The 20,329-nt window shown below is 44.3% G+C and overlaps 2 protein-coding genes across 38 annotated transcripts in view; one reads left to right on the top strand and one right to left on the bottom strand.

Moving 5' to 3' along the window:
• The first annotated feature begins 7,013 nt into the window (after positions 1–7,013).
• LOC123768787 (prominin-1) overlaps positions 7,014–20,329 on the top strand; it is a 274,739-nt gene continuing 261,423 nt past the window's right edge. For 25 of the 37 annotated variants that reach the window (XM_069317047.1, XM_069317036.1, XM_069317029.1 and 22 more), the window contains exon 1: positions 7,014–7,141. The gene's annotated coding sequence lies outside the window, so the exon portion shown is untranslated. The remainder of the gene's footprint in view (positions 7,142–20,329) is intronic. The other 12 variants (XM_069317040.1, XM_069317050.1, XM_069317039.1 and 9 more) reach the window with 1 other exon arrangement.
• Positions 7,213–20,329, bottom strand: part of LOC138358749 (skin secretory protein xP2-like) — a 109,557-nt gene continuing 96,440 nt past the window's right edge. Inside the window, exon 3 of the mRNA XM_069316919.1 lies at positions 7,213–7,327. Coding sequence (XP_069173020.1) covers positions 7,213–7,327 — 115 coding nt within the window. The remainder of the gene's footprint in view (positions 7,328–20,329) is intronic.

The raw sequence follows: 20,329 nt of genomic DNA, 5'->3' as shown, positions 1-20,329 counted from the left end.
ACCAGCAATCAACAGCCAATTATTGCACAACTATATTCTACCCACCTCAAGACTCCGCTCCAATATAGAAGCATCAAGAAATATGGACCAATAGGCTTTCTACAAACACTTCTATTCAATACCCATTGTTTGTGTTCTGTCTTGTGTTGATACTTTTAATACCCTATTAATATCCCCTCTTGTTCTGTCTTGTGTTAATGCCACATCACCCCTCCCACCTCACTCAAATGTAGATATAAAATCGGAGATACGTAAGTTCTAATCAGTTGTGTATTTGTGAACTAAAGTCTTTGAAAATGTAATAAGTTTTACGAAACGCGCCCGTGTCGCGTCAGACTAGAAATAAAAATGAATTTTGGAGAATTGATTTTTGATTTACCTCCAACAGTGAAGCGTAATGTACGAAAGATTGAGAAAATTCGTGTTAGAATTATTAATCTTACTTTTTCGGTCATATTTAATAATATATGTCTACAGGAAAGACTGCTACCAAAATATACTAATATATATATATATATATATATATATATATATATATATATATATGCAATTGACGATCACTATACCCTGATCATTTGTATTCGGAAAAACCACAAAGAAATGGGAAAGAGAGGTGAACGTTTCGGCATGTTAGAGCCATCGTCAACAGCAGACTGACTAGAGAAAGAGAGAGAGGGTGCAGGCCAACACCTGGAACCTGACCAACCCATCTCTAGGGAAAGGATTACCAGAAATAGGAAAGGTCATTGAGGATTAAGCTGTCAGAGAATAAGGATAAAGAACACACAATAAATGAATATAAAATTGTAATGAGACATTGTAAGCCTCCCTTTCAGAGTTTTTTTCTTAAACTGTTGTGTAATATTGTAACTTAAAACTGGGTCAAGTTTGTACATACAAGTACTAACATTGAGAAGATTTGGACATTGACTAATTAGCGCAGACTCAAGTAAATTCCGTTCCACAAAGCCAAAGCAATTCGCAATGCTTTTCGCCCCATCCCAATTAACAGTGTGATCACACAAACTTGTATGTAGATACAAAGCATTAGACGTTTGGGCAGTTCTTATACTATAAGCATGTTGGGACATACGTAATTGTAAGGATTTTCCTGTTTGTCCAAGGTACACAGACTCACAATCATTGCAGGGAATCGAATACACACAACCAGCAGTACCAGGGGAGTTTTTTTTATTAAATTAGACTTGATCGTATTATTAGTGAACACCAAATTGATATTAAGGTTCTTAAAAACTGGGGAAAGTTTCTCAAATACCATCGCATAAGGTACCACCAATGAGTTTCTATTTTCTGGTTTCTCTTTGGAGACATTATTATAAATCTTGCTATCTACCTTGGCTATCTATCTTGATCTGATATTGTGTGTGTGTGTACTCACCTATTTGTGCTTGCGGGGGTTGAGCTTTGGCTCTTTGGTCCCGCCTCTCAACTGTCAATCAACTGGTGTACAGATTCCTGAGCCTACTGGGCTCTATCATATCTACATTTGAAACTGTGTATGGAGTCAGCCTCCACCACATCACTACCTAATGCATTCCATCCGTTAACTACTCTGACACTGAAAAAGATCCTTCTAACGTCCCTGTGGCTCATGTGGGTACTCAGTTTCCACCTGTGTCCCCTTGTTCGCATACCACCAGTGTTGAATAGTTTATCATTGTTTACCCGGTCGATTCCTCTGAGGATTTTGTAGGTTGTGATCATGTCTCCCCTTACTCTTCTGTCTTCCAGTGTCGTAAGGTGCATTTCCCGCAGCCTTTCCTCGTAACTCATGCCTCTTAGTTCTGGGACTAGTCTAGTAGCATACCTTTGGACTTTTTCCAGCTTCGTCTTATGCTTGACAAGGTACGGGCTCCATGCTGGGGCCGCATACTCCAGGATTGGTCTTACATATGTGGTGTACAAGATTCTGAATGATTCCTTACACAGGTTCCTGAACGCTGTTCTGATCTTAGCCCGCCTCGCATATGCCGCAGACGTTATTCTTTTTATGTGGGCTTCAGGAGACAAGTTTGGTGTGATATCAACTTCTAGATCTTTCTCTCTGTCCGTTTCATTAAGTACTTCATCTCCTATTCTGTATCCTGTGTCTGGCCTCCTGTTTCCACTGCCTAGTTTCATTACTTTGCATTTACTCGGGTTGAACTTCAACAGCCATTTGTTGGACCATTCTCTCAGTCTGTCTAGGTCATCTTGTAGCCTCCTACTATCGTCCTCAGTTTCAATCCTCCTCATAACTTTTGCATCATCGGGAAACATTGAGAGAAACGATTCTATGCCCTCTGGGAGATCATTTACATATATCAGAAACAGTATGGGTCCAAGGACTGACCCCTGCGGGACTCCACTCGTAACGTCTCGCCAATCTGAGACCTCACCCCTCACACTGACTCGTTGTCTCCTGTTGCTTAGGTACTCCTGTATCCAACGGAGTACCTTCCCTTTCACTCCAGCCTGCATCTCCAGCTTTTTCACTAGCCTCTTGTGTGGCACTGTATCAAAGGCTTTCTGACAATCCAAAAATATGCAGTCTGCCCACCCTTCTCTTTCTTGCCTTATTTTTGTTGCCTGGTCGTAGAATTCAAGTGACCCTGTGAGGCAGGACCTGTCATCCCTGAATCCATGTTGATGCTGTGTTACAAAGTTCTTTCGCTCCAGGTGCTCCACTAGCTTTCTTCGCACAATCTTCTCCATCAGCTTGCATGGTATGCAGGTTAGGGACACTGGCCTGTAATTTAGTGCCTCCTGTCTATCCCCTTTCTTGTATATCGGGACTACGTTAGCTGCTTTCCAAATTTCTAGCAGTTCCCCTGTTGCCAGTGATTTGTTAAACACTATGGAGAGTGGGAGGCACAGTTCTTCTGCTCCTTCCTTTAGTATCCAAGGGGAGATTCCATCTGGGCCTATAGCCTTTGTCACATCCAACTCTAGTAAACACTTCCTTACTTCCCTGCTGATAATCTCAAACTCTTCCAGTGGTTCCTGGTTAGCTATTCCCTCTCTTATCTCTGGGATTTCTCCTTGCTCTAAGGTGAAGACCTCTTGGAATTTCTTATTCAGTTCCTCACACACTTCCTTGTCGTTTGTAGTGAATCTTTCTGCCCCTATATTTAATTTCATAACCTGTTCCTTTACTGTTGTTTTTCTCCTGATGTGGCTATGCAGCAATTTAGGCTGAGTCTTTGCCTTGCTTGCGATGTCATTTTCATATTGTCTTTCTGCCTCTCTTCTCATCCTGACATATTCATTCCTGGCATTCTGGTATCTTTCTCTGCTCTCCAGTGTCCTGTTATTCCTATAGTTTCTCCATGCCCTTTTACTTTGTTGCTTAGCTAGCCTACATCTCTGATTAAACCATGGGTTTCTCATCTTCATTTCACTGTTTTCCTTTTGGGCTGGGACAAACTTGTTCGCTGCGTCCTTGCATTTTTGCGTGATGTAGTCCATCATATCTTGGGCCGTCTTTTTCCTGAGCTCTGTTTCCCATGCTCTGTTAGGAAATTTCTTATCTCCTCATAGTTTCCCTTTCGGTATGCTAACCTTTTTGTTTCGGTATCCCTCCTCGAGTTCAATAACCCTTCTTCAATCAGGTACTCAAAGACCAATACACTGTGGTCGCTCATTCCTACTGGGGCCTCAAAACCGATTTCTCTTATATTAGAGTCGTTCAGGGTGAAGACCAGGTCGAGTCTCGCTGGTTCATTTCCTCTCATCCTTGTGGGTTCTCTGACATGCTGGGTTAAGAAGTTTCTTCTTAACTTCGAAGAGAGAGAGAGAGAGAGAGAGAGAGAGAGAGAGAGAGAGAGAGAGAGAGAGAGAGAGAGAGAGAGAGAGAGAGAGAGAGAGAGAGAGAGAGAGAGAGAGAGAGAGAGAGAGAGAGAGAGAGAGAGAGAGAGAGAGAGAGAGAGAGAGAGAGAGAGAGAGAGAGAGAGAGAGAGAGAGAGAGAGAGAGAGAGAGAGAGAGAGAGAGAGAGAGAGAGAGAGAGAGAGAGAGAGAGAGAGAGAGAGAGAGAGAGAGAGAGAGAGAGAGAGAGAGAGAGAGAGAGAGAGAGAGAGAGAGAGAGAGAGAGAGAGAGAGAGAGAGAGAGAGAGAGAGAGAGAGAGAGAGAGAGAGAGAGAGAGAGAGAGAGAGAGAGAGAGAGAGAGAGAGAGAGAGAGAGAGAGAGAGAGAGAGAGAGAGAGAGAGAGAGAGAGAGAGAGAGAGAGAGAGAGAGAGAGAGAGAGAGAGAGAGAGAGAGAGAGAGAGAGAGAGAGAGAGAGAGAGAGAGAGAGAGAGAGAGAGAGAGAGAGAGAGAGAGAGAGAGAGAGAGAGAGAGAGAGAGAGAGAGAGAGAGAGAGAGAGAGAGAGAGAGAGAGAGAGAGAGAGAGAGAGAGAGAGAGAGAGAGAGAGAGAGAGAGAGAGAGAGAGAGAGAGAGAGAGAGAGAGAGAGAGAGAGAGAGAGAGAGAGAGAGAGAGAGAGAGAGAGAGAGAGAGAGAGAGAGAGAGAGAGAGAGAGAGAGAGAGAGAGAGAGAGAGAGAGAGAGAGAGAGAGAGAGAGAGAGAGAGAGAGAGAGAGAGAGAGAGAGAGAGAGAGAGAGAGAGAGAGAGAGAGAGAGAGAGAGAGAGAGAGAGAGAGAGAGAGAGAGAGAGAGAGAGAGAGAGAGAGAGAGAGAGAGAGAGAGAGAGAGAGAGAGAGAGAGAGAGAGAGAGAGAGAGAGAGAGAGAGAGAGAGAGAGAGAGAGAGAGAGAGAGAGAGAGAGAGAGAGAGAGAGAGAGAGAGAGAGAGAGAGAGAGAGAGAGAGAGAGAGAGAGAGAGAGAGAGAGAGAGAGAGAGAGAGAGAGAGAGAGAGAGAGAGAGAGAGAGAGAGAGAGTGAGTGTGTGTGTGTGTGTACTCACCTAATTGTACTCCCCTAATTGTGCTTGCGGGGGTTGAGCTTTGGCTCTTTGGTCCCGCCTCTCAACTGTCAATCAACTGGTGTACAGATTCTTGAGCCTACTGGGCTCTATCATATCTACATTTGAAACTGTGTATGGAGTCAGCCTCCACCACATCACTTCCTAGTGCATTCCATTTATTAACTACTCTGACACTGAAAACATTCTTTCTAACGTCTCTATGGCTCATCTGGGTACTAAGTTTCCACCTGTGTCCCCTTGTTCGTGTCCCACCCGTGCTGAAGAGTTTGTCTTTGTCCACCCTGTCAATTCCCCTGAGAATTTTGTAGGTGGTTATCATGTCTCCCCTTACTCTTCTGTTTTCCAGGGATGTGAGGTTCAGCTCCTTTGTGTGTGTGTGTGTGTGTGTGTGTGTGTGTGTGTACTCACCTAGTTGTACTCACCTAGTTGTGCTTGCGGGGGTTGAGCTCTGGCTCTTTGGTCCCACCTCTCAACCGTCAATCAACAGGTGTACAGGTTCCTGAGCCTATTGGGCTCTATCATATCTACACTTGAAACTGTGTATGGAGTCAGCCTCCACCACATTGCTTCCTAATGCATTCCATTTGTCAACCACTCTGACACTAAAAAAGTTCTTTCTAATATCTCTGTGGCTCATTTGGGCACTCAGTTTCCACCTGTGTCCCCTAGTGCGTGTGCCCCTTGTGTTAAATAGCCTATCTTTATCAACCCTGTCGATTCCCTTGAGAATCTTGAATGTGGTGATCATGTCCCCCCTAACTCTTCTGTCTTCCAACGATGTGAGGTTCAATTCCCATAGTCTCTCCTCGTAGCTTATACCTCTCAGCTCGGGTACTAGTCTGGTGGCAAACCTTTGAACCTTTTCCAGTTTAGTCTTATGCTTGACTAGATATGGACTCCATGCTGGAGCCGCATACTCCAGGATTGGTCTGACATATGTGGTATATAATGTTCTGAAAGATTCCTTACACAAGTTTCTAAAGGCCGTTCTTATGTTAGCCAACCTGGCATATGCTGCTGATATTATCCTCTTGATATGAGCTTCAGGGGACAGGTCTGGCGTGATGTCAACCCCCAGGTCTTTCTCTCTCTCTGACTCTTGAAGTATTTCATCTCCCAAGTGATACCTTGTATCTGGTCTCCTGCTTCCTACTCCTATCTTCATTACATTACATTTGCTTGGGTTAAACTCTAACATCCATTTGTTCGACTATTCCTGCAGCTTGTCCAGGTCTTCTTGAAGCCTCAAGCTGTCCTCCTCTGTCTTAATCCTTCTCATAATTTTGGCGTCGTCAGCAAACATTGAGAGGAATGAGTCTATACCCTCTGGGAGATCATTTACGTATATCAGAAACAGGATAGGTCCAAGCACAGAGCCCTGTGGGACTCCACTGGTGACTTCCCGCCATTCTGAGGTCTCACCCCTCACTATGTGTGTGTGTGTACTCACCTAGTTGTGTTTGCGGGGTGTGTGTGTGTACTCACCTAATTGTGCTTGCGGGGGTTGAGCTCTGGCTCTTTGGTCCCGCCTCTCAACCGTCAATCAACTGGTGTACAGATTCCTGAGCCTATTGGGCTCTATCATATCTACCACACACACACGTGTGTGTGTGTGTGTGTGTGTGTGTGTGTGTGTGTGTGTGTGTGTGTGTGTGTGTGTGTGTGTGTGTGTTGTGTGTATGTATGTGTGTGTAAAGTCCAGTATGAATAAAGTAAAATCATCTTATTTCATTGTATATGTTAATAAATAGCATTATGGAAGTAGCAGAATTTAAATTTTTAGATTATAGTAAAAACATGCGTGTGATTATTTGTTGTCAAGATATATTACAAAAACAAAACGACAATCCCATAATATTATGAACGAGCGAGCAGCCAAAGCTTTAAACAAGTGAAAAATAACACAGACAGCTGCGGCTTACAGGCACCGTCATATGCCCCTCTGCCAGACGTACGTCGAATGAGTAATACTAGCAACCTCGGCAAAGAATTTTAACAAATATTGTGAGTGATTATAATCTGTATGTGTCTGTTGAGCTACAGTGATGGTATACATTTCAGATATGAATGTAAGGGATTTCTCTGTATGTACGATAAGTTGGTGCTCTAAATCGTTAGCTTGTAAACAAGGGTTAGTCTTCGTGAGACTGTGAGCGGGGGTGGAAGTGCTTTATTTTCTTATCGTTGTGAAGGAGACTATTAGGAGTATCAATATATTTAAGGTACGTGTATAGCCATCTGATTATTCTTCTCTGTGGACTCCCTTTTGAACACCTTTGAGACGTAAGACTGCCTACTCGGGCACAAAGAAGCGGGCGATGTCAGCGCGGCGTTTGAAGTTGGGTTGCCGGATGAGGAGGGCAGTAGCAAGGGTCTCCATAGTATCTCCACCAAGAATATTCTCCCATCTTTAAACCCGAGAGAAACATCCTAAATATATGATATTTCTGTAAACTAGAAATCGACACCGAAGATGTAATGGTGTCCATGACTACCTGCCTGTCCTGCTGTCGCCACCGCTGGTCAATGGGTTGGTCTGTTCAGCCTAGAATATCGGCCATTAGTTTACTATGGTTGTGTGTGTGTGTATTTGTGTGTATGTATGTGTGTATTTGTGTGCGCGTGCGTGCGCCATAGCGTGGAGCCGGGCCTGGCACAGACCGCTCTTCATTGAGGCAATAAAGAAGTACTTGACATTGACCTGTGTGGTGGGGAGCAGGACGCCGCCCACTCCACCCTCTCTTGATATTATTGGTGTATTTTATGCCAATATTTGTCTTCGAATTTGGTGCAGGGCACTGTGGTTGTTCGGACATAATAGGCCTAGCTATTTAAGCCGTCGTCGATAAAGTTGTGCAGCTGTGGTAAAGTATGATAGTGAATGTAGCTACATTCCTATGGTGACTTTTTGTAAGACTTGGTGGAAATAGGCTTACTTAGTCTTAAAATGGAAGGGTCGTCACTTCCCCCTCCCCCCTGCGTCTATTTTCCTAGAGGGGTGGAGTTGGTAAGGTCCTGCTGGTCATACATACCACAACAGCACTCCACACATTCCCTCAGTACCACGTAGCTTTGTAATGCTCCATCGGAATTCGCTTTGAAAATCATGAGCACTGGAGCGCTTTCCATGAATGTTTAATGATTGATAGGAAAACCAGTGTGCACATGCGCGCCGTAAACCGCACTAGCCCTTCCCCCGGTGGCTGTTGCTCGACTGAATGGTGTAAAACGTGATCGTACTCCATGAATTGTTTGTAGGTAATTTTCAAGCCGTCAAGAGGAAGAGGCGGTGCGTGAGGCCCCGCATCGACCGTGAACCAGGAAGATGGTGGTGGCTTGGCCCAACAGATGGCAGGTTACACAAGCCGCTCTGCCCTCCCTCCCAACCTGACACCCTCAGTGTGGTGGCCCTACTCTTTAACACCCATTGTTGACGGGGGCTTAATTACCAAGCTCGGTAGGAATATCTTAGGGTTTTATTTTCATTTTATTTGACGTGATAATTGGTGTATCTTGGGGTTTTATTAAATTGTTTCACGTGAGGTGAAATTGTTGCGTTTTAACGAGTCTCTAAAATAAAGTATGATCAATATCACGCACATGGTGTAAAAAAGTTTAATTTATTGTGCATCCCGTTCCCCTTCCGTGCGTGGCAGGGAGGGGGGAGACCCAACGGATCCCCTTCCGTGCGTGGCAGGGAGGGGGGGGGAGACCACCATTCCCCTTCCGTGAGTGGTAGGGAGGGGGGATACCACCGTTCCCCTTCCGTGAGTGGCAGGGAGGGGGGATACCACCGTTCCCCTTCCGTGAGTGGTAGGGAGGGGGGATACCACCGTTCCCCTTCCGTGAGTGGCAGGGAGGGGACATCCTCATCCATTCCTTTCCCGAGACTGCTTAAATTAGTGGCATTACTGGAATTGCCGACTAATGTCTGATGTGCAATGAAAACAACAAAAAACTAATTAATCAGATTGCTGGGGAGTTAAGCTCATTACAATACGTTTAAGGATTAAGAACCATTAACTTCTAAATCCGTTAGTTTTATCTTAATATAATTTTCATGCAACTTACTGAACAATAGGTTCTGAATTTTGATTAAGCAATTTTGTATTAATTTTCATTTTGTAGTTTTTGTTTTTCAAGTTTATTATTTTTTATTAAGAAATTATCTGAAAGGATGTAACGGAGTGAAATTTCAGATAATACAAACAAATGACTTTGAAATGTGTTTCTTAAATTTTTTTGAGTCTCGGTAAAAATACTCCTGCACAAAGGGTTAAAAACACAAATATAATATACACATCACATGCCTGTTCAGTTTTGTTTGGTTTTGCTTAATTAACATGGTTAGTCACATGTTATATAATCTATATATTCGACAAACAAACACTTTGTTGTAATCTGATTCACTCTGTTCCTCCTGTTTCCAATGCTGCTGGTGTCTACTCCATTTCCTGTTCATCTGGTCTCCAATTCTTTGGTGAAACTGGACGTACACTGACACTAAAGGAACTTTGATGTATTTCTTTATCTCAATAAACATACTTGAACACTTAAGGAACACACAAGAAGTATTAAGTCTCCAGACACACAGTGCTGTCTTCTGTCACGTTAGGGACTCTAATCCTCCTATTAATTGGTCCTCTTCTAAATTATTCTTTTTTGCCTCTATTCTTCACAAATGTCGTCTTGTCGAATCTGCTCTTGATACACAACCTACCCAACATGAACCTCAGTCCTGGCTTTGTTGTTGTTGACTCTTCCCCTTCACAGCACATACATATTAAATGCTCCAACCCTTCTTAACAAACGTGACCTGACTTGAGCATACCACTCTTATTTTTTTCTCTTGCCTTCCTCTTATTCTTATCCTTAACCAATTCTTATCTTTCATCATATTCTTTCATCCTATTCTTACCTTTCATCCTGATCTTACCTTTCATCCTGATCTTACCTTTCATCCTGATCTTACCTTTCATCCTGATCTTACCTTTCATCCTGATCTTACCTTTCATCCTGATCTTACCTTTCATCCTGATCTTACCTTTCATCCTGATCTTACCTTTCATCCTGATCTTACCTTTCATCCTGATCTTACCTTTCATCCTGATCTTACCTTTCATCCTGATCTTACCTTTCATCCTGATCTTACCTTTCATCCTGATCTTACCTTTCATCCTGATCTTACCTTTCATCCTGATCTTACCTTTCATCCTGATCTTACCTTTCATCCTGATCTTACCTTTCATCCTGATCTTACCTTTCATCCTGATCTTACCTTTCATCCTGATCTTACCTTTCATCCTGATCTTACCTTTCATCCTATTTTTACCTTTCATCCTGATCTTACCTTTCATCCTATTCTTACCTTTCATCCTGATCTTACCTTTCATCCTATTCTTACCTTTCATCCTATTCTTACCTTTCATCCTATTCTTACCTTTCATCCTGATCTTGCCTTTCATCCTGATCTTACCTTTCATCCTATTCTTACCTTTCATCCTATTTTTACCTTTCATCCTGATCTTACCTTTCATCCTGATCTTACCTTTCATCCTATTCTTACCTTTCATCCTAATCTTGCCTTTCATCCTGATCTTGCCTTTCATCCTGATCTTACCTTTCATCCTATTCTTACCTTTCATCCTATTTTTACCTTTCATCCTGATCTTACCTTTCATCCTGATCTTACCTTTCATCCTGATCTTACCTTTCATCCTATTCTTACCTTTCATCTTATTCTTACCTTTCATCCTAATCTTACCTTTCATCCTGATCTTGCCTTTCATCCTGATCTTGCCTTTCATCCTGATCTTGCCTTTCATCCTGATCTTACCTTTCACCTTACCTTGTTACCATTGCAATGACAACTATATAAATAATCAATTTTACGGGCAAACAGAGGTACAAGGTTTCGTATAGTAGATGAAAACCAGGCTAGGTCAGAGACCGGACCGCGGGGACCCCGAGCCCCGGAACTAACCGCAAGGAAGTTTTTTTTTTTTGTAGGGATATTCCTGCGCGGGCCCTAAGCCTCTGGCTGGCCGAGCCGTAGGCATATTAGAACGTCTTTCGTGCTTTACATTAGTGGTATTGGTGAAGATTAACTCAACACAACTTTAAATGTATGTAAAAAACGTGGACTTTTGTTGTACTTTACACAAATTTTTGAATGTGAGGCTAAACTCCGGTCCACTGTCATCCATACACTAGCCCGCTTGTAATTTTTTTTTATTAATACATTAGGTACACCTGCATTTGTGCAGCTACCCTAGACTATATGGAGTAGTACAGTGTGTCAAAAAGCTAGCTACGTAATGCTAAAAAATCCCTATCACACAGGATGGTTAGTCATACAGAGACCCGCTTGTAAGCCGTCCATCCATACACGGTCGCGCTCTCATTCACAGGCGACATACACAATACTTACTCAAAAGTGCTCAACTTGAAAATAGTGTAAATGTTTGGTGACGAACCTGGACTGATCCTTCACAGCTGTGAGCTTCCTGCCATTCCCACCGATTTCTCCCCCCCCCCCACGTCAAGGCCACTAGATATGATTGTGTAGATGCCTAACAAAGTCGTACGAGCGCAGTATCTCGCACGCGCTCATATAGTAACCTACATTTGAACAAATTGTGAAAGGAACAATGGTTGCCGAAGTGAGTTACTGAATGGAAACGAAAATAATGGCAAGGTACTTAGGTTCCCTAAGAGTTCCGTCAACGTCTGTGTGGACACCAGTAGCCTCGCTGGTCAGTGTGTCACCAGGAAATCCTGGACTGTCAGATAAGACTTACTCTCAAAACCGACTGTATTAGTCTCTCTTTTGTTTTCGGTGTTCGTCATTGCCATGTGACTTGTTCTGGTCCATCCCATGTGAAGCTATCTGTAATTTAAATCATTTATTCTGGTCCATCCCACGTAACAGAACCCATGAGCACCACACCAGAAATAAATACAGTTTTGATATTCCTAGAATACGACTTAATCATACTAGAAATGCTCTTCAAATCAAGGGACCCAGAATGTGGAATGATCTTCCCAACCATGTTAAAGACAGTACCTCTCTCAACCAGTTTAAGATAAAAACGAAGCACTACCTAATAAATTCCCTGTAACCTACCTTACCCCTCTGTTGTCAACCCATGTATGTTTTTTGTTTATTTTTCAAAACAACGCTGTTTGAATGTAATTTTCTGTAATAATTTGTAATTGTATTTGTGCTGCTTTTTCAACCATGTTCCCCCCTCTTTTACCTCTATTTTTATTTCTCAACACATTTTATTCTTTTTACCCATTAGTTTTAAGCTTTAGTCATTAATGTTTTTCCTGCCCGAAACGCTTTGCGTAATAGTGGCTTTAGGCATTGTATGTACTAGCTTTATCTATTAACCCAACAAACATTGTAAAATCTCTTTATGTATGTACCTTACCTAAATAAACATTTATTTATTTATTTATTTATTTAAAGTGATCTGTAATTTCACTTGTTCTGGTCCATCCCATGTGAAGCAATCTGTAATCCTTGTCTCACGAATACTTGGTAAATCATGGTCTTTCCCCAGCGGCGTAAGTCTGGTCTTTGTCTATCCTCATAATTAATGCTTTCAAGCTCTAATTAGTCTGTCGGTAAACTGTTATACTTTCTGAAGCTAAATTTTATTTGATGGTGAGGACTGCGCTGGGCCTGTATGGTGTTGTGTAACTTAGGCTACTGAAGACGGGTTTTAAGTTCTAACCTTGCATATGCTAGGCTATTATTGCTGCCATAATTATAGTCTTGTGTACCTCTGGGTGTATTCGTGTCTAGGCCTACCCATGATAAATGTTTACTAGTTCAAGTTCAAGTATGTTTATTGAGATAAGCAATAAATACATCTCAAAGGGATAGAGTAGCTTAGGCTATATCTACCCCCCTGTTTACTAGTGGACCAGTAGGGGCTCTAGCCTATCTCACCCGTGTTACCAAGCTTCACAACGGCATCTCTTCATTTCCTTGTCGTAATTGAACTCTGACAGCCAATTAATGGGTTACTTTTGTATTTTGAAGTCGTCTTGCAGTTATCCATATGGTGCTACATCAGCCCGTCTTCCCTAATTTTCCCAACGTCAAAAAAACGCTCAATTTAAAGTGTCCTTTCCTCAACATATCTTCTTACTAAGAACGTCATATTTCGGTCGTATGCGTTACACAAGGCCAAAAATGTTCGTACTAGGAGGAAATGGAAGCGGCTGGTGAAAGTGACGTACTGTCCCGTTTTCTGTTTTGGCTCCTCTGGTAGGTTAGGAGAAGACACTTTAAATTGACAGTTTTCTTTACGTTAGGATACCTTATGAAGACTGGCTGGCTACATAGTCTCTCCTGCTTGGCGCCTTCTTTTGATATTATTTACTTGCAGTTATCCAACATTTTGTTCAGCATCATTATTATTAGCATTATGCTTGCTTCTGTTTGCGTGGATGAACATGTGTACTGGAGGGTGAGTTCTGGATCTTGTGCTTGTCTCCATGTTATTGGTAAATTGTTTATATTTCTGTACATTCTAGTAATACTTTTATGAAGCCTGTACTTGCCCTGTGGATGGTGGTGGAAGCTACAACTTCTTCCACTATATTCCACTTACCACCTGCAATGTATACAAGTACTTTTCTTGCATATCTAAACACTGACCAACTTCCATATATTTTATTCCCTATTTATGATCTGAAAAGCTGAGAATAGCCACCTTCCCTCCCCCCCTCAGTACGGTGTACTGTGATCATGTCACTTGGTAGTTAATCTCTCTCAATCTATCTTTTTTAAGCTGTTTGTCAGGTATGCTAATATAGTCATACTGGCGAACTGTATGCTGCCAAGGGGTCTGTTTAGGCCTCCGTGCTCACCCAACCACTTGTGGTGGACGGTAGAGCAACGGTCTCGCTTCATGCAGGTCGGCGTTCAATCCCCGACTAAGTAGCTGGGCACCATTCCTCCTCCCCCCCCCCCCCCTTCCGTTCCATCCCATTTTTACCTTGCGATGATTTCGGGACTTAGCGTCCCCACGGCCCGGTCCAGCAACCAGGCCTCCTGGTTGCTGGACTGGTTGGTTAACCAGGCTGTTGAAATCAACTGCTCGCAGTCTGGCGTATGAGTCACAGCCTGGTTGATCGGGTAACCTTCGGAGATGTTTATCCAATTCTCTTGAACACTGAGGAGTCTGCTAATTATGTTCCCACAAATCTTTATCCTGACCCCTTCCGAGTGCTATAGAGTATAGTAGTAAAGGCTTGGTGATTTCTCCTGAGTGTTCCCTTCCCTTCCCCCAGCATCATGTCCTTACTTAATATAATTATCCAAATTGCAAATATAATTACCTAAATTGATTACTTTTCTTTTGAGTTGTAGTGCTTTTATGATCTCTGTAATGCCTGTGAACATTGACACTTAAGGTCATTCTGATGAGTTATTAACATTGATAGTGAACAGCGGAGGTCAGAGAATAGTTCCTTATTAAGGGTATTTTCCATTTTACGAATATTAATTTTCTGACTTGTTTGTTTGTGAGGTAGTCCCTCACCTATCCCTCTTCCTGTCCATGTATCCCTAGCCACCGCCTCTTCCTCGAGGACTTTGTTAAGTATAATACAGGATACTATATAATATATATAATGCGAACAAGCCTGAATGGTCCCCAGGACTATATGCGACTGAAAACTCGCATATATATAATATATATATATATTTATTTATTTATTTATTTATTTATTTCCCTCTAAGACACGTGCGCGCACATCCCCAGGAAGCCGCCCTTAGCTGTCTAACTCCCAGGTACCTATTTACTGCTAGATGAACAGGGGGCATCAGAGTCAAAGAAACTTGACCCGATTGTTTCCGCCTCGGCCGGGAATCTAACCCGGGCCCTTAGGACTACGACCCCCTAGCGCTTTCCACTCGGCTGCGAGACTCCCGCGGCTGAGTGACCCAAGTCAGCTGCCCAGAGGGCATCCTGGGGTGGCATACCCCAGAGGGCATCCTGGGGTGGCATACCCCAGAGGGCATCCTGGGGTGGCATACCCCAGAGGGCATCCTGGGGTGGCATACCCCAGAGGGCATCCTGGGGTGGCATACCCCAGAGGGCATCCTGGGGTGGCATACCCCAGAGGGCATCCTGGGGTGGCATACCCCAGAGGGCATTCTGGGGTGGCATACCCCAGAGGGCATTCTGGGGTGGCATACCCCAGAGGGCATTCTGGGGTGGCATACCCCAGAGGGCATTCTGGGGTGGCATACCCCAGAGGGCATTCTGGGGTGGCATACCCCAGAGGGCATCCTGGGGTGGCATACCCCAGAGGGCATCCTGGGGTGGCATACCCCAGAGGGCATCCTGGGTGAAGGGTGGCGTGTTTAACATCCACACATCACTACCCGTTCCCACCGCCAAGAATCTGTCGTACTTAGTGTCTTATCCCAACCTACCTCAAGACCCCACGAACAGAAAATGGGACATTGTCAATTTCAGGAGCCACTGTCATTTTCTAGTACGGCAGTTTTTTGGCCTTGGGTAAAGTATTCCATTCACCTGGGCTATAAGGGTCTCGAACCGGGGACCTCGCGTGCGGGAGGCCGAAGCTGTATCGGGTAAGCTTTATTGGGTAAAGTATGTCAAAAGGCGACGTGGTATTATGAGGACGGGTTGCACATTACACCAGTGAATGCCTGCAAGCATGCAATATCAAACTTCATGGTATGATCACAAATTTATAACCGTGTCCGGTTATTGTTACAACAACCCACGTCACGCTCTTGGCTCCTCCAGTCACGGTTAATGATGGTCCAGGAATTATACGCCGCCGCCATTTCTCACCCTTGCGCCCGTGTCGGGACATTCTAGAGGTCGACCCAAGAAACTAGGATATGCAGTCACACACACACCGAAACTACGACGTTGGTACAACGTTCAAACAAGTTTTAACACCTGACCAGTTTTAACAACCAATATAGCAGGTTGTAAGAACGTTCTAATACATCATAAACACGTTAAGCCAAGATGTAACAACTTTATTACAAGTTGTAACAAGCGGAAAAGACAGTTTCGGTTTGTGTTTCCAGGGAAGCAGCTACGTGAATTTGTTCCAAATTTTGTCTTAATGTAATCGTACGTGACTTTCCGGCAGTCGATCAATATATTGGCGGGAGGAGAGGTCGGTGGCAGTAGTAAGAGCAGTGCCAGAATGCCTTGGCGGGCGTGTCTAGTAGTAACCCCTGGCGGGCGGCGTGCCCAGCCAGGGCGCCAGGTGCACCTCCACGCATCATCCAAAAAATGGTAAATTTCTCGGTGTTGCCTGACGGTGAGAAATTTGGGGGCGGTCGATGAAAACTTGACACATTTACCCTTATTTTATATATACAGACCAAGATTAATTTATATTTACACAGTCGGGGAATAAGCAAGTGTATAGGTGGTTGACAGTGGGGGGCCATAACTGGCAGAAAGCCGTCTAAAAATAGAGGATAGTGAGCTCTTCTCATTTTCAGTAATGTCACTAGGCGTGCGTTCCTCTAATCTAGTGCATTTCACCATTACAGCTTCCCATAGTCATCTTCGTGACTCGCATACTATATCAATCGCATTCCTCAGCTGGTGCTTGTAGTCAGAGTAATTTGTTGTACGAACATTTAATATATTTAGTCTAGTTTCCTGGTGCCTTATTTTTGTTCTGATGATGATCTTGCCTCCATTATGGCCTGGGGAGGTGTGGTGTAGCGAGAGTGAGAGACTAATGTACAGAGTGAGTGTGTACAGAGTGAGTCAGGTTATAAAAATAGGGTGATGTGGCTTTGTCAGGCAGAGTTGTCAAGCCTGCATGACAGGTGGTCTCTCTTCTTGCGTACGGAAACAGTCTCTTATTCCTTGGCTGCAATGCATGTCTCCTGTCAATTTTAGATAATGCAAGCAATTGCTGATTTGCATATCAGGACACGGTTGCACGTGTCAACAGGCCTGGAATCTGATAATTAGTGGGGCTGGACAACCGGTGCTTCACAGCATAACATAACTGATCTTGCCATTTTCTTCAACAGCCGCCTTATTAGTCTTGAGAGAACTAGGCGATGTAATAGATTGAACGTAGACTTGATAATGGTGGCAGCTGTAGTGTTATTGGTGGGCGTTGCCACAGAATATAGTAGTTGCCTGAAAGTTGCCACAGAATATAGTAGTTGCCTGAAAGTTGCCACAGAATATAGTAGTTGCCACTATTGAATGGCGTTGTCTTAACGGCATCATTGATAACTTACAATGCCCAAATGTTAAATTAACATTACAGTTATAAAATGTTATTTCAGCGTCTTACGGGGCTTGGGCAAGTGTGTTAAGAATTAGTTCATTAGATATTTTCATTGTGGCATTGACTGGTGGTAATGACACTTCCGTTAGCACCCATTACCTACATACCCCGGAGCAATATGTATGCTGCCAGCGGCGGGGATCGAACTCTGGCCGTTATATTAGTAGTCAGCAGCCTTGACAGTTGCACTACCAAGAACCAACATGAATAAACAACAGTAAAAGTTCAGTAATGAAGTTAGAAAATTCTGTTGCACGGACCCTTAAGAGCGCTCGCGCGCGCCTTCCCTTGACGTGTACTCGCCTATTTGTGCATACAGGGTCGAGCTCTAGCTCTTAGACACCCGCTTTTCTTGCCGTTGGTTGTCTAATGCAATGACTCGATGGTTATTTCTTTCATACCTGCTTTTAAAGTTATGAATGGGGGTTAATAAATCCACGAGGGCTCGAACCTACGTCCAAGAGCATCCCAGACGCTGCCTTAATCACGCTATTGTGATTTGTGTGTGTAATGGGGTTAGTCTATATAACCTGCTCCCGTAGGGCATTCCATTTACTCACTACCCGCACGCTAAAAGAAAACTTCCTAACATATGACACATCCAAGTCTCCAGCTTCCATCCGTGCCCCTTTGTTGTGTTGGTATTCATTGTAAACATTTCCTCTGTTTCCACCTTGGCAATCCATCTAAGTATTTCATGTCTATCACTTCTCCCTCTCCCTCCGCTCTAACGTGGTCAGGTTTAGTTCCTCAAGTCTGTCTTCGTACCTCATCTCTCGCAGCTCTGGGACGAGTCTTGTTGTAAACCTCTGCATCTTTTCCAACTTCCTTATGTGTTTTTAAGATGGGGGTTCCACGATGGGGCTGCATACTCTAAGACTGGCCTCACATATGCGGTATACAGTGATCTAAAAAGCTCCTTATTCAAGTTTCTGAAGGATGTTCTGACTTTTGCCAGAGTAGAGTATGCGGCTGATGGTATTCTATTTATATGAGCCTCTGGGGTTATATTTGGTGTTGTCCACTCCCAGGTTTTTTTCTCTAGACATTATAGGAAGGTAGTTTCCCTTCATCATATATTGTCTTTTCGGTCTTCTGTCCCCATTTCCATCACCTCGCACTTGCTAGTGTTGAACTCTAGCAGCCATTTCTCGGACCATCTCTGCCACCTGTTCAAGTCATCCTGGAGAATCTTACAAACCTCATCTGTCTCAACCCTCCTCATTAGTTTTGCATCATCTGCAAATATTGAGATAAAAAACTCAACTCCTGCAGTCAAGTCATTTACATAAATGAGGAATAATATGGGTCCCAGCACCGATCCTTGAGGCACTCCGCCACGTTACTCCACTTGTTAGACTCCTCGCCCCTTACTGTCACTCCGTCAGGTAATTCCTTACCCATGATAGTGCGTCTCCGTCTACGCCCGTCTACCTCTCAAGTTCGTATAGTAACCCTCTGTGTAGTACAGTACTGTATCAAAGGCTTTTTGGCAGTCCAGAAATATGCAATCTGCCTAGCCTTCTCTATCTTACCTTTTTGTTACCTTATCATAAAACTCCAGGAGGATCGTCCGACATGATTTCCTTTCTCTAAAGCCGTGTTGTTGTTTATTTACAACCCCAATTCTTTCTGGGTGTGCCACAGCCCCGCTCATGTGCCAGGTAAGTCCACTACGGGCTCACCATAGCCCGTGCTACTTGCCCCGCTCCTGTGCCAGGTAAGTCCACTACGGGCTCACCATAGCCCGTGCTACTTGCCCCTCTCCTGTGCCAGGTAAGTCCACTACGGGCTCACCATAGCCCGTGCTACTTGCCCCGCTCCTGTGCCAGGTAAGTCCACTACGGGCTCACCATAGCCCGTGCTACTTGCCCCGCTCCTGTGCCAGGTAAGTCCACTACGGGCTCACCATAGCCCGTGCTACTTGCCCCGATTCTGTGCCAGGTAAGTCCACTACGGGCTCACCATAGCCCGTGCTACTTGCCCCGATTCTGTGCCAGGTAAGTCCACTAAGGGCTCACCATAGCCCGTGCTACTTGGAACTTTTGTTCTGAGTAGCTGAATCTAAAACTACTAACTACTACTACTGGGTGTGCAACTAGTCCTGGCCTTATAGTTCTCTCGAGTACTTGGCAAGGGATGCTTGTGAGCGACACTGGTCTGTAGTTAAGTGCATCTTCTCTATCTACTTTCTTGTAGATTAGTAACACATTTGCCTTCTTCCAGCAGCTGAAATGAAATTAAAAGCTGGGCAATTCCCCGTGTAACTCGTTATAGATTAGTATGTACTCACCTAGTTGTGCTTGCGGGGGTTGAGCTTTGGCTCTTTGGTCCCGTCTCTCAACCGTCAATCTACAGGTGTACAGGTTCCCGAGCTTCTCAAGCTTCTTCATATCTACATTTGAAACTGTGTCTGGACGTGTTTGGTGTCTGGTTAAATTCTTAGGATTGGTATTATTTTGTTCTGAGTTTACTAATAGGTTCTGGTTGCTGATTTATTTTTTTATAATTGCGTCGGCTAGTTAATGTGATTAACAAACGCCAATGGTGTATAATCACACATCATTAAACAAGAAACAAATTCTTTAAAAATGGCGGGCCGCTCCAAGCAACAGCCTGGTGGACCAAACTCACAAGTCCAGTCTGGCCTCGGGCCGGGCTTGGAGTAGAACAACTCCCAGAACCCCATCAACCAGGTATCATGGTGTGGTAGGATCCAGATCAGAATTAAATATGAAATATATGGGGGAGGTGGTGGTAGGAGGGAGGCTGGTGGTAGGGGGGAGGTGGTGGTAGGGGGGAGGCTGGTGGTAGGGGGGAGGCTGGTGGTAGGGGGGAGGCTGGTGGTAGGGGGGAGGCTGGTGGTAGTGGGGAGGGAGGCTGGTGGTAGTGGGGAGGGAGGCTGGTGGTTGGAGGGAGGGTGGTGGTAGGGGGGAGGCTGGTGGTTGGAGGGAGGGTGGTGGTAGGGGGGAGGCTGGTGGTAGGAGGGAGGGAGGCTGGTGGTAGGAGGGAGGGAGGCTGGTGGTAGGAGGGAGGCTGGTGGTAGGGGGGAGGGTGGTGGTAGGGGGGAGGTGGTGGTA

This window comes from Procambarus clarkii, chromosome 86 (genome assembly GCF_040958095.1).
Source record: "Procambarus clarkii isolate CNS0578487 chromosome 86, FALCON_Pclarkii_2.0, whole genome shotgun sequence".
In the NCBI taxonomy this organism is placed as follows: Eukaryota; Metazoa; Arthropoda; class Malacostraca; order Decapoda; family Cambaridae; genus Procambarus; species Procambarus clarkii.
This window is presented reverse-complemented; position numbering and strand designations above follow the sequence as displayed.